This window comes from Trametes versicolor (genome assembly GCF_000271585.1).
Source record: "Trametes versicolor FP-101664 SS1 unplaced genomic scaffold TRAVEscaffold_1, whole genome shotgun sequence".
NCBI classification, from domain to species: Eukaryota; Fungi; Basidiomycota; class Agaricomycetes; order Polyporales; family Polyporaceae; genus Trametes; species Trametes versicolor.
Window position 1 is genome coordinate 2,364,986 of NW_007360321.1, and position 19,258 is coordinate 2,384,243.

A 19,258-nucleotide genomic window follows, 5' to 3' on the forward strand; every position below is an offset into this window, starting at 1 on the left:
CTCGGATTAGGTGCCTCCACCGTACATGAGCTTTCCATGCCCATCTTGAATGTCCTTCGCCCGAGATGGCCCAGACGTTCCCCTTTTTAAAGCGCTATCAGCCCGCCTTCCAGCCCGCGCGCATCCCTGTAACACGTCTATATCAGCCACTACAAGCCACGAACAGCGACGTCGCGCGCATACCTACCTTTAGCATCTGACCCACTCTTTCAAACGCCTCTGCTGCATAATCTTGGGAAGAATCCGGCCGCTATTTAGTGCCACACCCGCGATGTCCGCACGCGCTGGTTCTTTTCCTCGAGGTTGTATACCGCGGACGCCCAGCGCGCCGGCCGCGCTCGTCGCGTCCCCAAAGACCGAGTTTCTCCCCACCGGGAATCTGCGCGAGGGGGCATCATGAATGGAAGCCGAGCCTTGCAGAATTGAGTGCCTCCGCCATCCCGCGGAAACGGAGCCCGCGTCGACGATCCCGCAGGAAAAGCGTTTCCGTCCGCACGCTCGGGGGACGAACGTCCCATTCGGAGAACCCCTCCGCGGAGTGGTGGACGTTCGTCACATTCTGCTTGACGTGAGGAGCTGCATGCGCTCCGTCAGCAACGCAACTGTCATGAGCACCGTGACCGCGAGGGGTTCGCACCGTCGCAGCATACATAGTATGAACCGGCGCCCGAGGCCCCCTCGCCCTTGCTGCGGGAGGCCGACGTCCCCGCGGTCGGTGCAACTTCGTGCGTCGAGACGGGATGTTGGGAGGTCATTGAACCTACGAGGAAACGGGGAAACGGAGAATGAGCGTGCACGTGATTGAGATTAGTCCTGCTGCTGCGTGACGGTGTCCTGACAAATGTGGCATCCGAGCCGTCGGAAAGCTGCAAGCGATGTATCAAACCGCCTCTGCATACTACATTGTTTAGTAACCGCTCACCGGGCTCAACAAGAGGACATAGTAGAGCGGTGATAGACCGGGCAATGATTGGGGTAGGGGGTCCCGAGGTCTAGAAAATATTGCTCAGCGATCAGACATGGGCTGACATGGATCACATCATGCACGTACCTAAGACGCAGGCGCAGTCCCGGAAAGCCGTCTCTAAAGCCGGTACGGATGCCTACCACAATAAATCACTCACCATTTTCCTACGTGTATCCGGATGCAATTCTTCCGTACCGGACCATCCTTTGGTAGAGCGTAGCTTGTGAACATAGCTTACATTCGTGCATTGATACCAATGCGTTATTATGCAAGACAGGATTTGTAGCAGAGCCAGCAAGTTGTGAGAGATACATCGTCGTGAGCAGTCCGAGAAGGACGTCATAGCACATTGCGTAGGTAAGCGTGAATCTGTGGATCACTGATATTTGCGATGTTCCTGAAAAAACAATTCGTTCAGCGCCACGGCTTCATAGTGAGAACGAATGAGGCTACGTACGGGGGCGTGTGTCGTCTCGTGGTCGACATGTACGAACGCACGGCCGACATTGGGTAGGACCTCTATTTTGTCCTGAAGGTTCTGGCTGAGGTCGTGCGCCTTCCACAGCGGGGTATTTGCGTCCATCACGACGTCGATCTCTACGTAGAATTCCTGTTGCGCGCAGGTTAGAATTTACAAGTAAGGATAGGTATTTGAGGCATACTGGTCCGCTCTGAAGAGATAGTCAGCTAAAGCCATCAAATGCATAACAAAGACAGGGGATTGACGTACTTGGTATGCGCGTACAGTATCGACCTTCTCGATCTCGTCGCTGAACGTGACGGCGTTGTAGATGAGGAGCTGCAAGAACTCGTGCGGGGCCGATTTCCCAGCCAGCAGCTCGAACTGGTGGTAAATGGTGCGAGACCACGCAAGGATGACACCGAACGCGATCTGTGACAGCACCAGTCATGCATCAACACAAGTTGGCCACCCGTATGCGTGTTACTCACGATGACGGCGCCCATGGGGTCGAGATCTAGAGCGGAAAGCGATGAGCTGGGTCGCGCCGCGACAGTTGGGGGAGACTGCACTCACACCACCTGAGTTTACTCCCACCGGCGGACATGAGGAGACCTGCGATCGAGGAGCCTGTGAGTCTATCGCGCCTACCTTGACAAGTTGACCGCCGAGGCGCTCACCGAAGCCGTTAATGAACAGGTCGTTCCGATGATCCTCCCACAGCATGCGCACTTGACTCGACGCGCCGCGGTACCCAAAGCAGTAGAGGAACAGGAGGAACTTGACACCTGAACAGATGATCAGTCGCTATTGGTCATGACTGGGAGAGCGAGGCATATCGGCGCCTACCTAGAGCCGCGCCTACCGCGATCAGAGAGGGAACGTGGAGGGCATTGGTGTCCTCGCCGCTATGCGTGATGAGCGTGCGTGCGGACTCGACGATGACGACGAGGTTGACCGAGCCCATGCTGTAATACATGCCGTTAAGGTACGTGGTGAGTAGCAACGGATGAGCCGACATACAGAAATCCTATAAACACAGTCATTAACAGCGCATCAAAAAATGAAGAAAGTGTATCGCTCACCGTATACGATGTTGCCGATGGTCTCGAGACGGGACCCACCAACGGGCCATTTGTTAGCATCTAGAGCTGCAGCTTTCTTGTGCAACCAGAACAAGAGAATATTGCTCCCGATGTCAAACACCGAATCAATTCCCGTCGCCAGCAGCGACAGAGAAAGAGACGATATCGCAGCATACACTGCTTAAAGTCAGGCATGTTCCCTCGAAGAAAGGAAGCTATCCTCACTCTGTAGGATGCATAGAGCGAGATTGGCTATGAGACTTGCCCATACGGCAATCTTGACCTGTGTGCCGCCGGTGATCAGTATCCCGCGTCGGTAAAGCCTAGTGCCACATCCGGACGCACGGGAAGACGAGACTGCTCTTCCTCGACTCGAGCTTCGCTCGTATGGTCTTCCATGGACTTGAGAAGGTCATTGATGAGCTAATGTGGAGCGGCGTGAGCGACGTCGCCACTACGGAGAGCAGCTGGGAGGTACATTGTTCTGTCGACGGTGGTAGCGTTCGAGACCCTTGCCCTTACGCCGTTTGCGCAGGTCGAAGAGCTGCGCCTCGTTCTTGAAGGCGCTGCGGAAGTTGAAGGGGTCCTCGACTTTCTTGGGCCCAGATGCCCTCTCGACGGTGTCGAGCTGCTGTAAGAGATCGGGTACCGTTGTCTCGGAATGCTGTAGGCGGACCGTCAGGACGGGGAGCGGGAATGGGCCGGAGGAGGGAGGAATTACCGAGGAAGCGGACGAGGGCATATCTGAGGGCGAGCTGTCGCGATCCGAAGAGCACGACTTTGAATGTTGCATGGGCTAGAGAGACGGCAGGCGCATTTGCGGAGGGAGAGGCATAAAAGCGTTGAGCGTACGGACGGACGGAGGGGAGGCCCAAGGGAGCGGTACTAACTGCGAAGTGAAGCGATCCCCCCTGTCGGCGCTGTCCCGCTCTGTCGGTAAGCCATCTCGCAGCGAATCGCTTCTTCAGGCGCCGTCAGCAAACTCTGCTCACCTCGTGCGATGAACGGAACGGACGACTGGAAAATCGGCGCGGGACGATTGGAGGCCGATGTGGGAGGATGATGGTCGAGTTGTGAGCACGGGGAGGGGAAAAAGAGTGCAGGGGAGGTCGACGCTCTCCGGCGCCTCTTTCCGACGGCCTTCGTAGCGGACCTTGAATGGAATGTGGAGTCCGACACAGCGAGGCAGCGCAAGGGACTGCAGCGCCCGACTCGTGCGACCCCATGGGACCGCCCCGAGTGCATGTCTATTTCGAACCGGAGCCTGCACCGTCCAATTCGCTGCTGCACACCTCCACACCCTGCACGGGCCCAGCACGTCCTCAGGGTCGCACCCTCCCCGCCGTTTCTCATCTTATCAGATACACTCCGCTCGTGATCGCAGGACGTCCCACGTGGCGGCCATTGTGCGGCGTTCCACTCACACCCTCTCCTTCGACGCCGTCGCGTCTGTCACAGCTCCTATGCTTTCCCAAGACGCGTCCAGCTTGGTCCCCTTGGCCGCCTTCCTAGCCCTTCTGCTGTGAATATTACACGCCGTAACTGTGTCATCGTGCTCACCTCCCCAACAGCTTTGCCGGCCTTGCGTGGTGCATTCTCTCCTCGTGCATGGGGCGTTCCATCCTCTCCACCATATCCGAGCTGTGGGACATGACCCTGCTCAGCGCACGCTCGAGCAGCGGCGGAGATCACGTCAGGCGTCGCATGAACCCTGGTCGCTGGGAAGACGACCAGCTGTTCGAAATGGAACACAGAGGACGCCGCTGACGCCATCATGGTACCGTAGCTATACGCATGTGTGCCAGGCAGACTCTGACATTCGTTCACCACCAGACACCTGTATAGCTCATGGATGTGTATTATCATAACCCATTATTGCGAACGACGGGCGCGTCCGGCCGAATGAGGCGCGGTCCTCCGGGAGCAGTCCTGTCTGCAGTCACATTCAACATGACAGCACCTCCGAACCTTGGCAGACATCTGTGGCTGTCACATACGGGCTTCTGCGACCTCCGAGTTGTGTTCGGGTTGCTCGCGCATTGTTCCATGCAGCTGTTCCCTGGTTGCGATTCGAACTACTGACCTAGAGTCTCGGTCGCCGAATAAGCGTGTCAGCCAGGCGTTCATCTGGATGCAACGCACTGCCAGCAACGGCGTACAGACCTTGTCGACGTGAAGGGCCCTCTTCACTCGGCGAAATCGGGTGGTGCCCGATTCAACCCCAACATCGGCGATGGCGTGCGCACTGAATGGGTCTCTGCAAACCGAACGGGCGCAGGAAGCGAATAGCGCACGGCCCCGCTACGGTCAGCCCTCGATCGCCCGCCTCTGTTCACGTTCAACTCCCGCCCGTTCCGGCTATAAAGCACTCGTCGCGCGTTCCCCCTCCCCCAGCCTCTTTCTTCCCTTGACCACTTCGATCTCCCCCCAGAGACCGTCCTGCTCACCGCTATCCTCTTGCTCTCGCACTGCTTTCGTCTTACGACCACCACATCACTACTCCGTCATGAGAATCTCGCACAGCTCGTCGCTCTTCCTCGCGACTCTCGCGATCTCGTCCTCGTCGTCGACTCTCGCCGCGCCGACCGAGCCTGGTTCCCTTGACACCACCGGTCTTCCCTCTTCGTCCAGCATGCGCTCCTTGGCGATGATCGGCAGAGGCGAAGGTGTCAGCGTGAACATGGCAGAGAACAGTCACGGGCAGATGAGCACGAGTAATTACCTTGCCAGAGTAGTCTGTTTGTCCGCAGCTCACAATCCATCTCATTTCCAGGTTTGCATATGACCAGAGCAGACCGCAGAGACCTTCTGGGCCTTGGCGCTCTCTTGGACGGTCTTGGGGGCCTGCCGGTAGTAGGACCGCTGTTGGCGCCTATTATCAAAGCACTGGAGCCTATACTAGGGCCTCTACTGGGCAAGGGCGGCGCTGCTGTTGAAGAGGCTGCAAGTCTCACCCAAGACCAAGTGACGCAGATAGCGGCACTGTTCGCGCACGCGGCCAACACGCTACACGGCGCCGCGGGCACCGCTGTCAATGGCGTTGTCGGCGATGTCTCGGGTGCCGTGTCCCCAGCTGTACGCAAGAGGTACATGCAGGCTTCGACCGGATCCTCCAGCGCGTCCTTCATGTCTTCATCTTTCGCGTCTCCGGCACCGTCAACCACGGAGTCGGCGTCTAGCATCGAGGCAATGGCCTTCCCTACTCCTCCCGCGTCGCTGCCCGTCCAGCCCCTGCCTCTCGTCAAGAACGCTACTCTTCCGATCACTCCGCCGCAAGTTCCAGTCAGTGCGCCTAAAGTTCCGGTGGGCGCTCCGCAGCTTCCAGTGGGCGCTCCGCAACTTCCAGTGGTCCCTCCCAACTCTCCTGCGCTGCCCGTCTCCAACCCGGCTGCACCTATCGCTAGGGATGCTCCCCCGTTGTTCCCCGCGTACAAAGCTGCAGACCTCTCGTCATCCTCCTCAGCGTATGCGTCGCCAACTTCCGCCTCGTTCGTCACGGCCTCAGGCGACAGTACCGGTATGCCGACCATGACCGCCTCTCAGTCTTCGGCTTCTGCCTCCTCCACTTCGGCTTGATCAGACGGACGAACCCTTCTGTTCCCCACTTTCACATCATTATACCACCATCATTACATATCCACATTTCTATACCACTTCTATGTTGCCCTCTTATCTTATACGATCACCTTAATATGTCATTATGCGCAACCCTAATAACTTCTATCGACGGCTTCATATGCGATGAAATTCGAGTCGTTTCACGGTAAAGCCTACTAAGCGGTCTGACAATGGTTACTGGGTTGCGAGGTACCGGTACGCTACATGTATATCTGGGCGCTCCCGCCGCATGAAGGCCTGACATGCGATTGTTTTATGATTCACCCCCTATGTTGTACAACAACTTGCCGATAGTGCTGCCGCCCTTCGTCGTTAAATCGCGGTGCGCCGTCTGTGCGCCCTCCGTAGTGAACGGATATTGCTTGTGAATGTTGATCTTAAGAACTCCACTTGAAATATATCCGAACAGCTTCTCGCTGTAGTAGCGCGCCTCCTCGGGCGTGTAGATATAGTTCGCCATCCTGTGCAGGGCGAAGTCGCAGTGAATGGCAATCAGACATCCCCATACTTCGTTCAATTCGCGTTTGGCACTCACGTTGGTCGCAGAAGCGCGAGGTTCTTCTCGACGAGCTTCAGGGGCGCGATCGGTTCGACCGCGCCGGAGGCGTTCCCGACGCTCACGATCGTGCCCTTGCGGCGTGTGAGCTTGAAGTTGTCGAGGAAGCTGTGTGCGCGGGCTGATAAGCACCATGTCTGATCGGCGTGGCCACCGTGCTGCGCCCTCGCCGCCGCGGAGACGCGGAGACGCAACACACGAATCCAAGCTCCGTCCTGGGCGATATGGGGCGCGGGTGGCATGGGACCCCTGCGCGCAGGGCAGAGGACGCCGGGTCCGCTTCGAGACGCGGCTCGACGCCAACACGCCGGAACCGCCTCGCAGAAAGAAGGGACGGAGGAGGGAAGAGACCGAAGGAAGTTGGAGAGAAAGACGTGGCAACTCACGTATCTTTGCCGACCCCGTCGTACACGACGTGCACGCCCTCGCCGCCCGTGAGCGCGAGCACGCGCTCGACGACGTTCTCCTGGGTGTACAAGATGACGTGGTCCGCGCCGTGCGCGCGCGCGACGGCGGCCTTCTCCGCGGTCGACGTCGTCCCGATGACCGTCGCGCCGACGTGCTTCGCGAGCTGCGCGAGGATGAGCCCGAAGCCGCCCGCGACGGTGTGGATGAGCACGGTGTCGCCCGCGCGCAGCTTGTACGCCTCCTCGATGAAGGTGACGGCGGTGAGGCCCTGGAGCGCCGCGGCCGCGGCGGTGAGCAGCGACACGTTCTCGGGCAGGGGGAAGACCTTCGCCCAGGGGACCGAGATGAGCTCGGCGTGCACGCCAAGGTAGACCTGGGCGGGGGTGTGAATAGGTGTGAATGCGGTGTACGTGCCAGTCGGCGGGCCAAGGGAAGGAAGAAGGGTGACGTACGACGGCGACTTTGCTGCCGACTTTGAGGCCGCGCTTCTTGAACTCCTCGTCTTCGAGCAGGGAGGCGTCGGTGGGCAGGCTCACGATGGTGCCCGATGCCTCCATGCCCAGGATCTGGGGGTAGGACTTGATGGGGTACAGGCCCTTCCTATCGTGCCCGCGTGTCAGTCGCGCTGATAAGTCGTGGAAGCATTTAGGGCTTGCCTGTAGTAGGTATCGATGAAGTTAATGCCTCCATAGGCGACCTAGCGGAATGGTGCATCTCGGTTAGTTCATGGGTTCCGCCAAGAGCATGGAGAAGTCAATCGCATCGCACCTGGATAACGACATTGCCTGGGGCATGCACGGGGAAGGGAACGGCCTTCTTGACGAGGACGTCGATGTCCCCCGTCTTGTCGATCGCGATGGCCTCAACAGTCTCCGGGAGCGACATGTTCGCGTTTACGGGCTTGCGATTGGAAGGTGTGGTGGCAAGATGGCGAGCAACCAAACTCGTGCGCGCAGCCGCTTTATGCTGCAGTGCGGTCTTAGTCAACCTTTGCGTGTTTACGCTCGTTCGACGTAGGGTAAGCAGTTGGATGGCGGAGGATGGTATCATCAGCTTATCGTCCCCGATCGCGGTCGCTATATGCGTTCTCCCATGAAGAGAGTTCGTTGCGCAATAGGGGGTCAGTGAGAACGAGAACCCGTCTGCTGATTCATCCAGATGTTATGTTTGAGTGAGTGGGTGACCATGGCATACGGAACTCCGAACCCGCCCTACCCGGTACCCGCGCCAGATGCGTGAGTGGCGGTGTGCTTGAAGAAGCGCTAGTGCATGCTGGTGTATTCGGCTGAGCCGTAGATGTGCACCGACTGCGGGAGACGACAGGAAATAGATGGGTGCTGCGGACACTAGTTAACAGCAGTGTTTAACGGCAACACCTGAAAATTAACACGATACGTAGAGTAGGTCGAGAAACACGAGCTATGGCACATTGGGCCGCACAACAAAGCCTGTAGCAATAGAGTTATCGTATCTCCGAACCCGAGTATAGAAAATACCACCAGAAGTCCAAGACGCTACAGTACACCGTCGCTGTTAGGCGTCGCCGCCAGGTAAGGCATCCGTGTCCGTGTCCGAGGCAGAGACAAACGCAGCCACCAGCACTTCGTAGACCAAACCGACCTGGTCGTCGCGCTGAACCATCCCGGGACGCTGTTCACGGAGCGAGTCGATCTCCTGCGCCACCAGATCGTCCTGCAGTTCCTCGGGAAGAGGCCCTAGTGGGGAAGGCGGCAGCGGCGGGATAGGTTCACCCGTCTGGTCGCCGGGTGCAAGGAAGCGGTAGTGTCGTAGCAAGGACGAGATCGCGATGAATGCACCCGTGCGGCCGACCCCAGCCGAGCAGTTCACCATGATGGGCGGGTTAGGGTCGAGGTCCGCAACGCCCGTGTGCAGTGACAAGTCGCGGTTCGCCTCGTCAACGAGACGCGTGAAACGGAGGAGGCCCTCGCGGTCCTCGCGCGCGGGAACGCCGTGGTCGGGCCACGCTGTGTAGAGCAGGTGCTGAAAGACAATCGGGTCGCCCTCCGGTGCCCGGTCCTTCGAGAGCGTGCGGAGGGAGACGACGCTCTGCACGCAATGCGCCTCTTCGATGGCCTGCGAGCGCACGAGCGTGACCTGGAAGGGCGGGTCCTCAGACCCGCTCGGGGGCTCAATGACCCACGACTGGCCGTCCACGGGCGGGAAATAGACATGGGCCTTGCGCATGCCGCTTTCGAGGTTCCGCGTAAGCTGAACGACGGTCCGAATCCGATTGAGGCTCCGGAGGTTGGAGAAGCGCGTCCCGGGCGGCGGGGAGACGCCTTCCATGATCACGCTTAGGAACGTGTGGGCTGTATGGGGAAGGGGTGCTTGGGTGGCGATCCACCACTTCCCCCCGGCGAGTTCGCGTACCCAGTTGGCGTTCAGGTACCGTCCAGAGGTGCAGGAGCTCGAGCAATCGTGGCTTGGCTCCCCCGGGCACACGACCACGCGAGTGCGGTCGTAGGGAAAGATGTCCGCGTACCGATTGTCGGGCTGGTTGTTCGGGTCGGATCCGACGGAGGCGGAGTAGTAGGCGACATGCTCGGACTTGGTGGCGAGTGTGGATGGCAAATGGGAGAGCCTATGCCTTTTGGATGGGTGCGCCTGGTGCCTGGACGCGGTGCAAGCCACTAGGCGAGTGCGCTCGCGCTTTTGGAGGGTGCGGAGGACGACGGTGATGTGGGCGGCGTTGTGGGCTTGCGCGAGCCAAGTGGGAAGACCTTGGATCATCGTATCCGCCATGGTAGAAGAGGATGGTCTTGCAGAGAGAAGAGGTTTCAGTTAAGCTTGGGCGAAGCAGGATAGCGATCGGCGGCGATGACGTCCTTCCCACGTGATGAAGCACGTATCTTCGAGAATCTAAAGTCCTCCCCGAGTCTTGGGTTTCCTTCGTCGTCCTACCTGTCTCTGGACAGTATATCCGCAAGATTGGGCCGGAGAACAACACAGGGGTCGGAAGGACACGCTTGGAGGCCCAGAAGCTGCCTCAGGCATGGCGGGCGAATCACAGCCGTTGATCGACGCTGATACCAAGATCAAGTGGGCGCAGTGCAAGCCCGTGTAACTCGTGTACTGAATGTCTTTTCAGGGTCAGCTCGACGCTCGATAAAAGTGTCGGAAAGAAGTGCCTCACTGATGGCAGCCCCGAGACATGCTGGACGTCACAACAGGCGCGGATTTCGAGTATATAACCACTTCGCCCAACACTTACTTATACACATCGACAGGGCACCCCGCAGTACATTCAGCTATCCTTCCTTTCACCCGTAATCCCGAAGCGAGTGGAACTCACCTTCCAGGGCGGCTTCGTAGGAACGAGATGTTCCGTGGAAGTGCTACTAGTAGGAGCAGAGAAAGGGCAATGGCGAAACTGGACACGCGTGTTCCCCGAGGACGTGAACAGGAAACAGACCTTCGACCTCGCACCCTCGGAACCGGACCTCGCAGACCGCAGTATAGAGAGCCTGAAGTTGGTGTTCGAGGAGAGCTCGGACTTCTTCGGGAGAGTGACCGTATACGATCTACAAGTTTGGGGCGTAGCCGTGTCGTAGAGAGAAAGAGCAGGACAATATTGCAGCATGAGTGAATAAAGTACCGAGACCCTGAGTAGACTTTGGTAGAGGCTAGGTCCGAATATCGGCTCAGGTAGCGGGTCGCAACATGCACGGACGCGTAGCCGCAGCGCGCCCATGTGATCGTGATGGAGGAGCTCACAAAGTGAGGCTGGCGTCACCATATCCTTGCTTTCTGTGTCCACTTAATTCAAGGCTTCTTGTGGTACGCTCAGAGTCGGGCTAAGAAATGGATGAATGTGAGGGCCGGAACGAAAGGATGGTGGTAGAACTTGCCCGGAGCAAGTCAATCCGACGCCGCACGCGCCGGCCGCAGTGCGCAGGGTGAGCCGGCGCCTGTTTTACGCCTCCCCATGCCTCCGCCAAGTCATTCATCTATTGGCACCACTTCACGTTTAAAACTCCCAGAAGAAATGAGAAGCAGCCATAGACCTCGGGGAGGATAATGTACCGTAAAGAATCTTCGAATTAGGTGCAAAAAGAAAAGACAACTCGACGCCAGCAGGACTCGAACCTGCGCCCACAAAGTGGAAGTGATAGTTGGAATCCCGCTAATGCTGGATACATTCTAATCACTCGCCGTAACCACTTGGCTATAGCGCCTTGTGGATGACTTCGTTTACTGGTTATAAGACTGGTTTTTTTACCCACTCTACGCCGGGTTCGAAGACAGCCGCCGATCGACCGACGTACGTCGATCATGCCCTTCCATTCGACTGCCATGCGCCGCTGCCTGGAGTTGATTAAATGATGGGATCGGTGACCGGTGTCCTCAGCTGCCTTGTCGGCACGGCCCAACAATGCCTCTGCTTTCTCCAGCCTCCTCCGGTGCTCGTGTGAGGCGTTCTAACGCCGTATCGTGCCGCGGTGTGCTATCCCAGTGCGCCGCGCAAAAGTAGGGGCTGCTTACCTTGGTCTGCGATTGTCGTTGAGCCCTAGTTTATTTGTAGAGCAGCGCAGCACCAGAGTCGACGCCACCGCCGCGGTTTTCTGCACGGTGGCACCGCAGTGGACACGGCGAGGAGACGGCTTGGATGACCTCATAGCCGCATCCGGCAGGGAATACTGTCCGCGCGCCGTCTCTTCAAAATGCTCAGGCCGAGTTATCAATCAGCTGGCTCGAGTTGTTATGACCCTATTGGCCGCCCAGCCGAACCAGTCAAGCCAAGCAGCCGATCCGGGGACTCGTTGTTCCTGACTGCATTCGTCCGTCGGGCGCAGCTTGTGGCTCTCCTCTGCTCCTCCGAGTCCTCCCCCTGCTGCTCTCGCCCCCCGTCGTCTCCTGACCGCGAGAATAGCATCCACCTCTCCCTCTCCGTCTTGATTTCCTGGACCGGATTCACGACTTCCGCTCTCCGTCACACCTCGCGCCCGCCAAGCACACGCCCGCAACACGCTAGGCCATCTCCGACCTGACAGCCGTCCGTCCCGTGCGTCCTCGCTCATATATTGGAATCGGCCTTGATCCCCTTTGGCTCACCTCTCCCCTCCTTTTCTTTGTCGCGCGTCCTCCGCGTACTTAGTCGCTCTTTCACGCCCAGGTCGCACAGGAGGGTTCCCCGAGATGTCCAGCGGACTCTATCAGCCCGTCTCAAATGGCCACGGCAGCAGTCCTAACCTCGGCGCTGGAAACGACCACCAGGAAGCTCGCAATACCCAGTTCTACTCTCCGGAAACGGAGCCTCTCGATCTTCCTCGCGATGACCTCCCTGCTGGTGCTGCTCCTCCGCGTTTCATGGGCGCCGCTCGCCATGAAGAAAACCGCTCTTCGTACGCGTCTTCCAAGGGCAGCGAGCCCACCATGGTCGGCTTTAACGACTCTTCCGACAAGCTCAACTCGCGGAATTCGCGTGGTGGGTTTTATGGCACGGATTACAACGACTCCCAGCCCATGGTCGCCCGTACTGGCGAGTCACCCGACAACTCGCCCTACCTGGACGAGAAGCGCGACGCATACCAGCCCAAACCTGCAAAGTCTCGCCGGAAGATCATTATAATCGCTCTGATCGCTATCGCTGTCATTGTGGTTGCTGTTGTGGTGCCAGTGTACTTCGCGGTCATCAAGCCGAAGCAGAACAACACGAGCAATAATCTTGCGAGCGGCGCGGCGGCGAGCAACTCTTCGGACTCTTCGTCCGACTCCGGCAGCACTTCTAGTACGACACAGTCACGGGTCGTCACCAGCGGTGGCGATGGCAGTACCGTCACCTTCTTCGATGGTTCGAAGGTCACGTACTCGAACTCTTTCGGCGGAACTTGGTACTATGATCCTGCCAACCCGACCGTCAGTGGTGCCCGGCCGCAGTCCTGGACTCCTGCACTTAACGAGACATTCAACTATGGCGTTGATCCCATCCGAGGGTACGTGTCCCTATCGGTTCGCTGAGCATATTGACCAACTTTTTGATACAGCGTGAACCTGGGTGGATGGCTTGTCACGGAACCAGTACGTACTTTAATCAGCATGCGCTCACGATCGAGGCTCATCGGCGCCTTTTAGTTCATGTGAGCACCGTTGTGCAAGCTAGTTTATAGCTTGGCTAACGTTATTGCTAGTGTCCCCTCGCTTTACGAGAAGTACTATAACACGTCCTCGGGTCCGGCCGTGGACGAGTGGGATCTCAGCACATTGATGACTGCGGATGGCTCTCTCGACGAACTTGAGGATCATTACAAGACTTTCATCGTGAGTCCGCACATGTGTTTTCTCCCCGAGTTCATCCGCTAACAAGGATGCTGCGCAGACTGAGCAAGACTTCGCCGATATCGCCGCAGCAGGCCTCAACTTCGTTCGCATTCCGATCGCTTATTGGGCAATCGAGGTACGCGAGAACGAACCGTTCCTCCCGAAGACCTCTTGGACGTACGCGCAGCCTTCTTCTCCGTACACCACTGTGCAGTACTAATGAATGTGCGTGTAGGTACTTCTTGAAGGCTATCGAGTGGGCACGTAAGTACGGACTCCGCATCAACCTGGACCTACACGCGCTCCCAGGCTCCCAGAACGGCTGGAACCACTCGAGTAAGTTGGGTACTATCAACATCCTGCTCGGTCCCATGGGCATCGTCAACGCGGAACGGGCACTCGACTATATCCGCATTATCGCCGAGTTCATTTCTCAGCCTGAATACCGGGACGTCATCCCGCTGTTCGGGATTATGAACGAGCCCTTCGGCCCTACCATCGGCAGTGACGCCGTCGAACGCTTGTAAGCGTGCTCGTTTATTCAGGTTGCTAAATGTGACGTCTTACCATTTACCATTTTCCCAGCTACCTGCAGGCATACGAGATTGTACGCAACGCGAGCGGCACAGGCGAGGGCAACGGTCCCTGGGTCGTCTTCCACGACGCATTCCTCGGCCTGAGCCACTGGACGAGCTTCCTCCGTAACGCCGATCGCACGCAGCTGGACGTACACCAGTACATCTGCTTCAACGGGCAGTCCGCGGATGACTACGCCGCGCGCGTGAAGGCGGACCTGGCATGCGATACCTGGGGCGCGGGTCAGAACAACTCGATGAGCTCGTTCGGCATGACCCACGTCGGGGAATGGAGTCTCGGAATCAACGACTGCGGCTTGTGGCTCAACGGCGTGGACCTCGGCGCGCGTTTCGACGGGACGTTCACGTCGGGCAGCTACCCGAAGGTCGGCGATTGCTCGGACTACACGGACTACACAAAGTACGACGATGCGTGGAAGGCGAGCATGAAGCAGTTTGCGCTGCAGAGCATGTCTGCGCTCCAGGTGCGTTGATGTGGATGTATGCGCCCACGAGACGGTACTCACGCCGTGGTTCTTGTAGAACTGGTTCTTCTGGACCTGGAAAGTTGGCAACTCGACCGTTAGCGGCCGCCCCCAGTCCCCTGCGTGGTCATATCAGCTCGGTCTCCAGGAAGGCTGGATGCCGACCGACCCGCGCGACTCCGCGGGCGTGTGCGACAACAGCGACCCCTTCACCGGGACGCTCTCAGCCTGGATGACGGGTGGCGCTAGCGCCGGGCAGATCGCCGCCACGGCGCAAGCGGCACTCGCCTGGCCGCCGACCTCCATCTCGAGCGTCAAGAACACTGCGACTATCCCGCAGTACACGCAGACCGGCGCGCTCATCCAGCTCCCTGCCCCAACGGTCACCGCGGTCAGCGGCAGCGCGACGTCGACGGTCTCCGCTGGCAGCTGGAACAACCCGTCGGACACTACGAGCCTCTGGGTGCCCATCGCGTCGTGCGGCTACCTCAACCCCTGGATGGGCCCGACCGCATCCCCCGACGTGTGCCCCACGACGTCGGCGGCTGCTCGCCGCGCGTACGCGCCCCGGGCGTATGCTACCCCCGCCCCTGTGCCCAGTTCATAGGAGCTGCCTGGGCGGTGCCCCCTGTCTCGACACCGCCGTGCGAACCCCGGGACGCCGGCGCTTTCTCGTTACATCTGGGAACGATAGGCATACTGCATATAGGTAATTTATACAGTACGCAGGAGCTAGTAATGCGGCGGGCTGCGCGCGCCGTGCTTGTGATGGACACTCGACTTGTGCTTGGACACTGACTGTTGGCGAGGACCGTGGCGAGAGAACGCTGTCGGTGCATACAAATATTAGCGTACGTGGCTGTGACCCTTACAGTACAGTAGTGTATTCACGAATATGTGCGCGGCGTGGTACTATATGCGCTATTTGACGGACTTTTGAACACTGGCCAGCTTGGCTTCGACGTCTGGCAGGCATTCACAAGTACGTGTTTCTAACATAAGACGCGCTGAGGACGCACCTAACCACAATGTCTCTAGTGCGTGCGGCAAGTCCCGGAAACATCAGTAACACTAGGCGCACAGCCATCCACATGCCCGGGACCGCGGTGCGGACCGCACCTCAGTCCAACGTCGTTCGCAAGGCAGCCAGAGCGAGTCTCTTTCTACTTTGTGGCAAGGCGTCAAGTGTCTGCGGTGGACTTCCTCGACGAAAGGTGTGATTCTATCAGTCTCTACAGCTTGCTGAAGTTCACTCAACTCAATGCTATGTCCGATTCAAGTCCGAAGGAGGGATGTGCGCTCTGGATCCCACCCATTCAATCCATCAAACTTCAGGATGATCCGCTCGAACCTGTGCGATGAGTAACAGCTATGTGCACAACAAATGATACCGACATCCCATCAACATCCATGGTCCAGATGCGGTGTCTGTTGTGTGGTTCCTGACGATTTGGGACGACCGCTTCGACCAGAACCATGGATGACAGCTACTTTCCGGTGGCGGGCTCATAAGCCGCTCTGCGCCCGTCTGCCGTCGAGGAATGCATACCACCATTGTGCGAGGTATGGACGGTCTCAGTGCGGACAGGCTCACTATTTTGGCGTAGAATGGACGCGCCTCAAAGTGCTATGCACGTTCGGGGCTGGGCAGGTGGCTTTGAGCGGCGGATAGCTCCTGCGGCGCCGGCGTATTTTGACCATGGGAGAGCGCGCGCCCCTCGAGCGTCCACAGGTCTCGTGCGCCGCAGAGCTTGTCCGGGCGGTCGTGCAGATGGCATCTTTGATGTAGTAGCCCCTCACGCCGCTCAATTGTCCCGATTACAGCTAGTGCACCTAGTTTTGTGAGTCTTGGCACGACTCCGGAGTTCCCAAGGCAGCGTGCAGGCCGGTGCACTCGTAAACCCCACACGCCAGGTTCCGCTCCCGTACAACCTTCTTTCTGTATCACCACCATCTCTCTGAGTCTCTGGGCGTCCGGTCGTTTCTTTGCTATACTTGTCTCTCTTCTCGCCCTCCTCTTGAGATGGTCGCCCCACCGCCTGCGAATTCGCAGAGGCAATACTATCAGAATAGCTCTCCCTCTAGCACTTCTTTGCTAGCGCCCCAAGGGCCATTTGAAGATCCTAAGCCCGCCTTCGCTAGAGGCCCACGCTCTCTTCGCTCGTCCGCAAGCTCATCATCTCTCGTGAGCGACGGTGCTATATATTATATGCAGAGGATATCAACTAACATGTTTTATGTATAGAACGCCAACCATGGTGACACTTCCTCCGTTGCAGTACCAGCCTCCATATCGGAGAAGGTGCGCGCAGCGAAGTTGATGCTGGTAGCGACCGATACTCATGAGGTCCTCAGTATGTCCTCCCGCTGGATCCCGACGCCTTGAGCAGGTCGCATCTGGTAGACGGACCCGAGCCGGACGATAACCTGCACAATCCCGACCCAAGGCGGGATCGTAAGGGCGATCGTAGCGGCAGGATCTTCACCGCCCGAGGCCTCATGAACCTCGGGTGTATCGCGGTCCTCGCAGCGGGCACTATTGCATTATTGTATGAGTCGATTACCATACTGTTCGACATGCCCTTCACTCACCTTGCCTGTGCAGCGCCGGTTATCCGCTTGCTAGCTACTTCACGAAACATCCCCTGTCGGCGCTTGGTGGATTTAACCTCGGTGGGATCAATGCCACCGGCCAGATCCCGGTCATGCCTGGCAACTGGGGTCTCATCGACGCCGACACGCCCGACGATGCGCGCACCAGGGCTGACTACGTCACTGGCAAGGACTGGCAGCTCGTCTTCAGCGACGAGTTCAACACCGACGGCCGCACGTTCTATCCCGGGGACGACCCGTACTGGGAGGCGGTCGACCTGCACTACTGGCAGACGAACAACCTGGAGTGGTACGACCCGGAGGCGATTATGACGCGCAACGGCTCGCTCGAGATCACGCTCTCGCGCAAGGAGAACCACAACCTGTCGTTCACGGGTGGCATGATGTCCAGCTGGAACAAGTTCTGCTTTACGGGCGGTCTCGTCGAGGCGCGTGTGATGCTCCCTGGGGCGAACAACATCCAGGGTCTGTGGCCCGCGATCTGGGCGATGGGCAACCTCGGCCGCGCGGGCTACGGCGCCTCGCTCGACGGGATGGTGAGTTCGCGTAGCGCGGGTTGACGAAATCGACTAGTGCTTACTTGCCGGTGTAACAGTGGCCGTATACCTATGATGCGTGCGACGTTGGCACAGCGCCGAACCAGACGGTCAACGGGCTCCCGATTGCCGCCACGGAGAACGGCGACCCCGGCAATGGCGATGTCCTCTCGTTCCTGCCTGGCCAGCGACTCTCGCGGTGCACCTGCCCAGGGGAGTCGCACCCAGGTCCTGTGCACGAGAACAACGAATACGTCGGACGTGCGGCGCCTGAAATCGACATGTTCGAAGCGCAGGTCTGTCCTAATCGCGGGTGATTTAAGCATGTGGATGGCTTACCTGTTGGTCTAGGTTGGTGGCGATAAAACGAAATTCGGTGAAGTGTCGCAGTCTGGCCAGTGGGGTGTAGGTGAAAGAGACCCGTACAGAGACGACCTTGCTGACGGTGCTGTTCCGTATAGCCCTTCAACGCTGAATACAAGTGGTTCAATAACTCGGACACGTTGACGATCCAGGATTCTACCAAGAGTAAACTGAATAGCTACCTGGGAGGCGTGTATCAGCAAGCCACATCTGTAGTTACGAAGACGGGTATGCCTACGTCCTGTTGTTTTGTCACAAACATGTGTTCTGACAAATGCGGGACAGACCCCGAAGCGTACGAGCTGAGCGGCTTCCAATATTCGACTTACGGCTTCCAGTACCAGCCGGGCTTTGGCGATGCTGTGAGTGCTTCCTGTTAGCACATCCCGCGGGCACTGATATCCGGATCTCGCCTAGTACATATCGTGGATCGCGGACGGGCAGCTGGCATGGGTGCTGCACCAGTCCGGCATGGCGGCAGATCCGGTGGTGGAAATTAGCGAGCGACCTGTGCCCCAAGAGCCGATGGTACTTTTAAACCAGCACTCGGTGATGGACGGATACTAATGTCTTTTCTTCCCCCCAGTATCTGATCATGAACCTGGGCATGTCCAGAAACTTTGGCTTCGTCGACCTTGACCACTTGACCTTCCCGGCGACACTGCGTGTGGACTATATCCGTGTGTACCAGGACCCGGACAACGTGAACATCGGCTGCGACCCGCCCGACTTCCCTACTAAGGCGTATATTGAAGAGTACGTCAACATCTATGCACACGACGGCTCGATGCGTATCTAAGAACTGACGTGAATGCAGGTACATCGAGGCATACACTAACCCCTTGCTCACAACGTGGGTCGATGACTATAAGCAGACCATCCCGAAGAACAAGTTTGTTGACGGATGCGACGCTTGAAATCGGCCTTTCTCGATCATACCCACTATACCAGTTTTGTTCGTTGTTGTGCTGTTGGAACGTGAGTTCCCTTTCGACGGATTTACCTGCTGCAGCTACAGGATGCTGATGCGTTGACTGCAGGCTTGCGCTATGGTTTGTTATAATATATGTTATTTGCTAGTATGCCCCTGAGGACGTTTTCGCGCTTGAGACATGTAGGTGTCGTTCACAACATCACGGTAGGCAAGGTGAGATCAGACAAGACATTGCGATGCTTGGCGGAAGAATGGATGAAGAGGAATGGACGGCAAGTGTCGCCGTCTGCCGCTGGCGGCCATTGGCCGGGGACTGAATGAGGCAGGAGGCTCCCACGGGGGGAGGACCTTGGGCGGGCGAGCGCTCCACCCAACTTGA

General features: G+C 58.1%; 7 protein-coding genes and 1 non-coding gene across 8 annotated transcripts; 4 read left to right on the forward strand and 4 right to left on the reverse strand.

Annotated features, from left to right (window-relative positions):
* Window positions 1-1,273: 1,273 nt before the first annotated feature.
* On the reverse strand, window positions 1,274-3,131 carry TRAVEDRAFT_139368 (CDF-like metal transporter). Its single transcript, XM_008034744.1, has 13 exons — window positions 2,991-3,131; window positions 2,858-2,935; window positions 2,738-2,795; window positions 2,513-2,689; window positions 2,451-2,457; window positions 2,277-2,395; window positions 2,108-2,215; window positions 2,004-2,042; window positions 1,919-1,944; window positions 1,698-1,859; window positions 1,630-1,638; window positions 1,425-1,577; window positions 1,274-1,364 (listed from the first exon to the last, which is right to left on the reverse strand). The coding sequence occupies exons 2-13, from the start codon at window positions 2,909-2,911 to the stop codon at window positions 1,344-1,346; spliced, it is 933 nt and encodes a 310-aa protein (XP_008032935.1). The 5' UTR covers window positions 2,912-2,935; window positions 2,991-3,131; the 3' UTR covers window positions 1,274-1,343.
* Window positions 3,132-4,909: 1,778 nt separating this feature from the next.
* Window positions 4,910-6,145, forward strand: TRAVEDRAFT_25648 (uncharacterized protein). The gene is made up of 2 exons (XM_008033645.1): window positions 4,910-5,226; window positions 5,286-6,145. The coding sequence occupies exon 2, from the start codon at window positions 5,294-5,296 to the stop codon at window positions 6,086-6,088; it is 795 nt and encodes a 264-aa protein (XP_008031836.1). The 5' UTR covers window positions 4,910-5,226; window positions 5,286-5,293; the 3' UTR covers window positions 6,089-6,145.
* A 238-nt stretch (window positions 6,146-6,383) lies between these two features.
* TRAVEDRAFT_33277 (NAD-P-binding protein) lies at window positions 6,384-7,979 on the reverse strand (the record flags this gene model as incomplete). Its single annotated transcript, XM_008033788.1, has 6 exons — window positions 6,384-6,591; window positions 6,666-6,794; window positions 7,073-7,467; window positions 7,547-7,694; window positions 7,751-7,791; window positions 7,863-7,979. 6 exons carry the CDS (start codon window positions 7,977-7,979, stop codon window positions 6,384-6,386), a joined length of 1,038 nt encoding a protein of 345 aa, XP_008031979.1.
* Window positions 7,980-8,627: 648 nt separating this feature from the next.
* On the reverse strand, window positions 8,628-9,845 carry TRAVEDRAFT_109064 (phosphatases II; the record flags this gene model as incomplete). The annotated part of the gene is made up of 1 exon (XM_008034745.1): window positions 8,628-9,845. One exon carries the CDS (start codon window positions 9,843-9,845, stop codon window positions 8,628-8,630), a length of 1,218 nt encoding a protein of 405 aa, XP_008032936.1.
* A 161-nt stretch (window positions 9,846-10,006) lies between these two features.
* TRAVEDRAFT_25650 (galactose-binding like protein) lies at window positions 10,007-10,690 on the forward strand. The gene is made up of 3 exons (XM_008033646.1): window positions 10,007-10,154; window positions 10,204-10,285; window positions 10,343-10,690. The coding sequence occupies exons 1-3, from the start codon at window positions 10,108-10,110 to the stop codon at window positions 10,664-10,666; spliced, it is 453 nt and encodes a 150-aa protein (XP_008031837.1). The 5' UTR covers window positions 10,007-10,107; the 3' UTR covers window positions 10,667-10,690.
* A 490-nt stretch (window positions 10,691-11,180) lies between these two features.
* On the reverse strand, window positions 11,181-11,290 carry TRAVEDRAFT_t12. The gene has a single exon. It is a non-coding gene; the product is annotated as a tRNA-Ser (tRNA).
* A 1,288-nt stretch (window positions 11,291-12,578) lies between these two features.
* On the forward strand, window positions 12,579-15,040 carry TRAVEDRAFT_109292 (glycoside hydrolase; the record flags this gene model as incomplete). The annotated part of the gene is made up of 8 exons (XM_008034746.1): window positions 12,579-13,048; window positions 13,100-13,133; window positions 13,188-13,192; window positions 13,244-13,373; window positions 13,432-13,550; window positions 13,609-13,896; window positions 13,959-14,433; window positions 14,492-15,040. 8 exons carry the CDS (start codon window positions 12,579-12,581, stop codon window positions 15,038-15,040), a joined length of 2,070 nt encoding a protein of 689 aa, XP_008032937.1.
* A 1,367-nt stretch (window positions 15,041-16,407) lies between these two features.
* On the forward strand, window positions 16,408-19,025 carry TRAVEDRAFT_139375 (glycoside hydrolase family 16 protein). The gene is made up of 12 exons (XM_008034747.1): window positions 16,408-16,618; window positions 16,679-16,735; window positions 16,789-16,982; window positions 17,039-17,582; window positions 17,642-17,878; window positions 17,934-17,987; window positions 18,044-18,173; window positions 18,231-18,307; window positions 18,363-18,473; window positions 18,532-18,701; window positions 18,763-18,923; window positions 18,986-19,025. The coding sequence occupies exons 1-11, from the start codon at window positions 16,457-16,459 to the stop codon at window positions 18,860-18,862; spliced, it is 1,836 nt and encodes a 611-aa protein (XP_008032938.1). The 5' UTR covers window positions 16,408-16,456; the 3' UTR covers window positions 18,863-18,923; window positions 18,986-19,025.
* The last annotated feature ends 233 nt before the right edge of the window (window positions 19,026-19,258 follow it).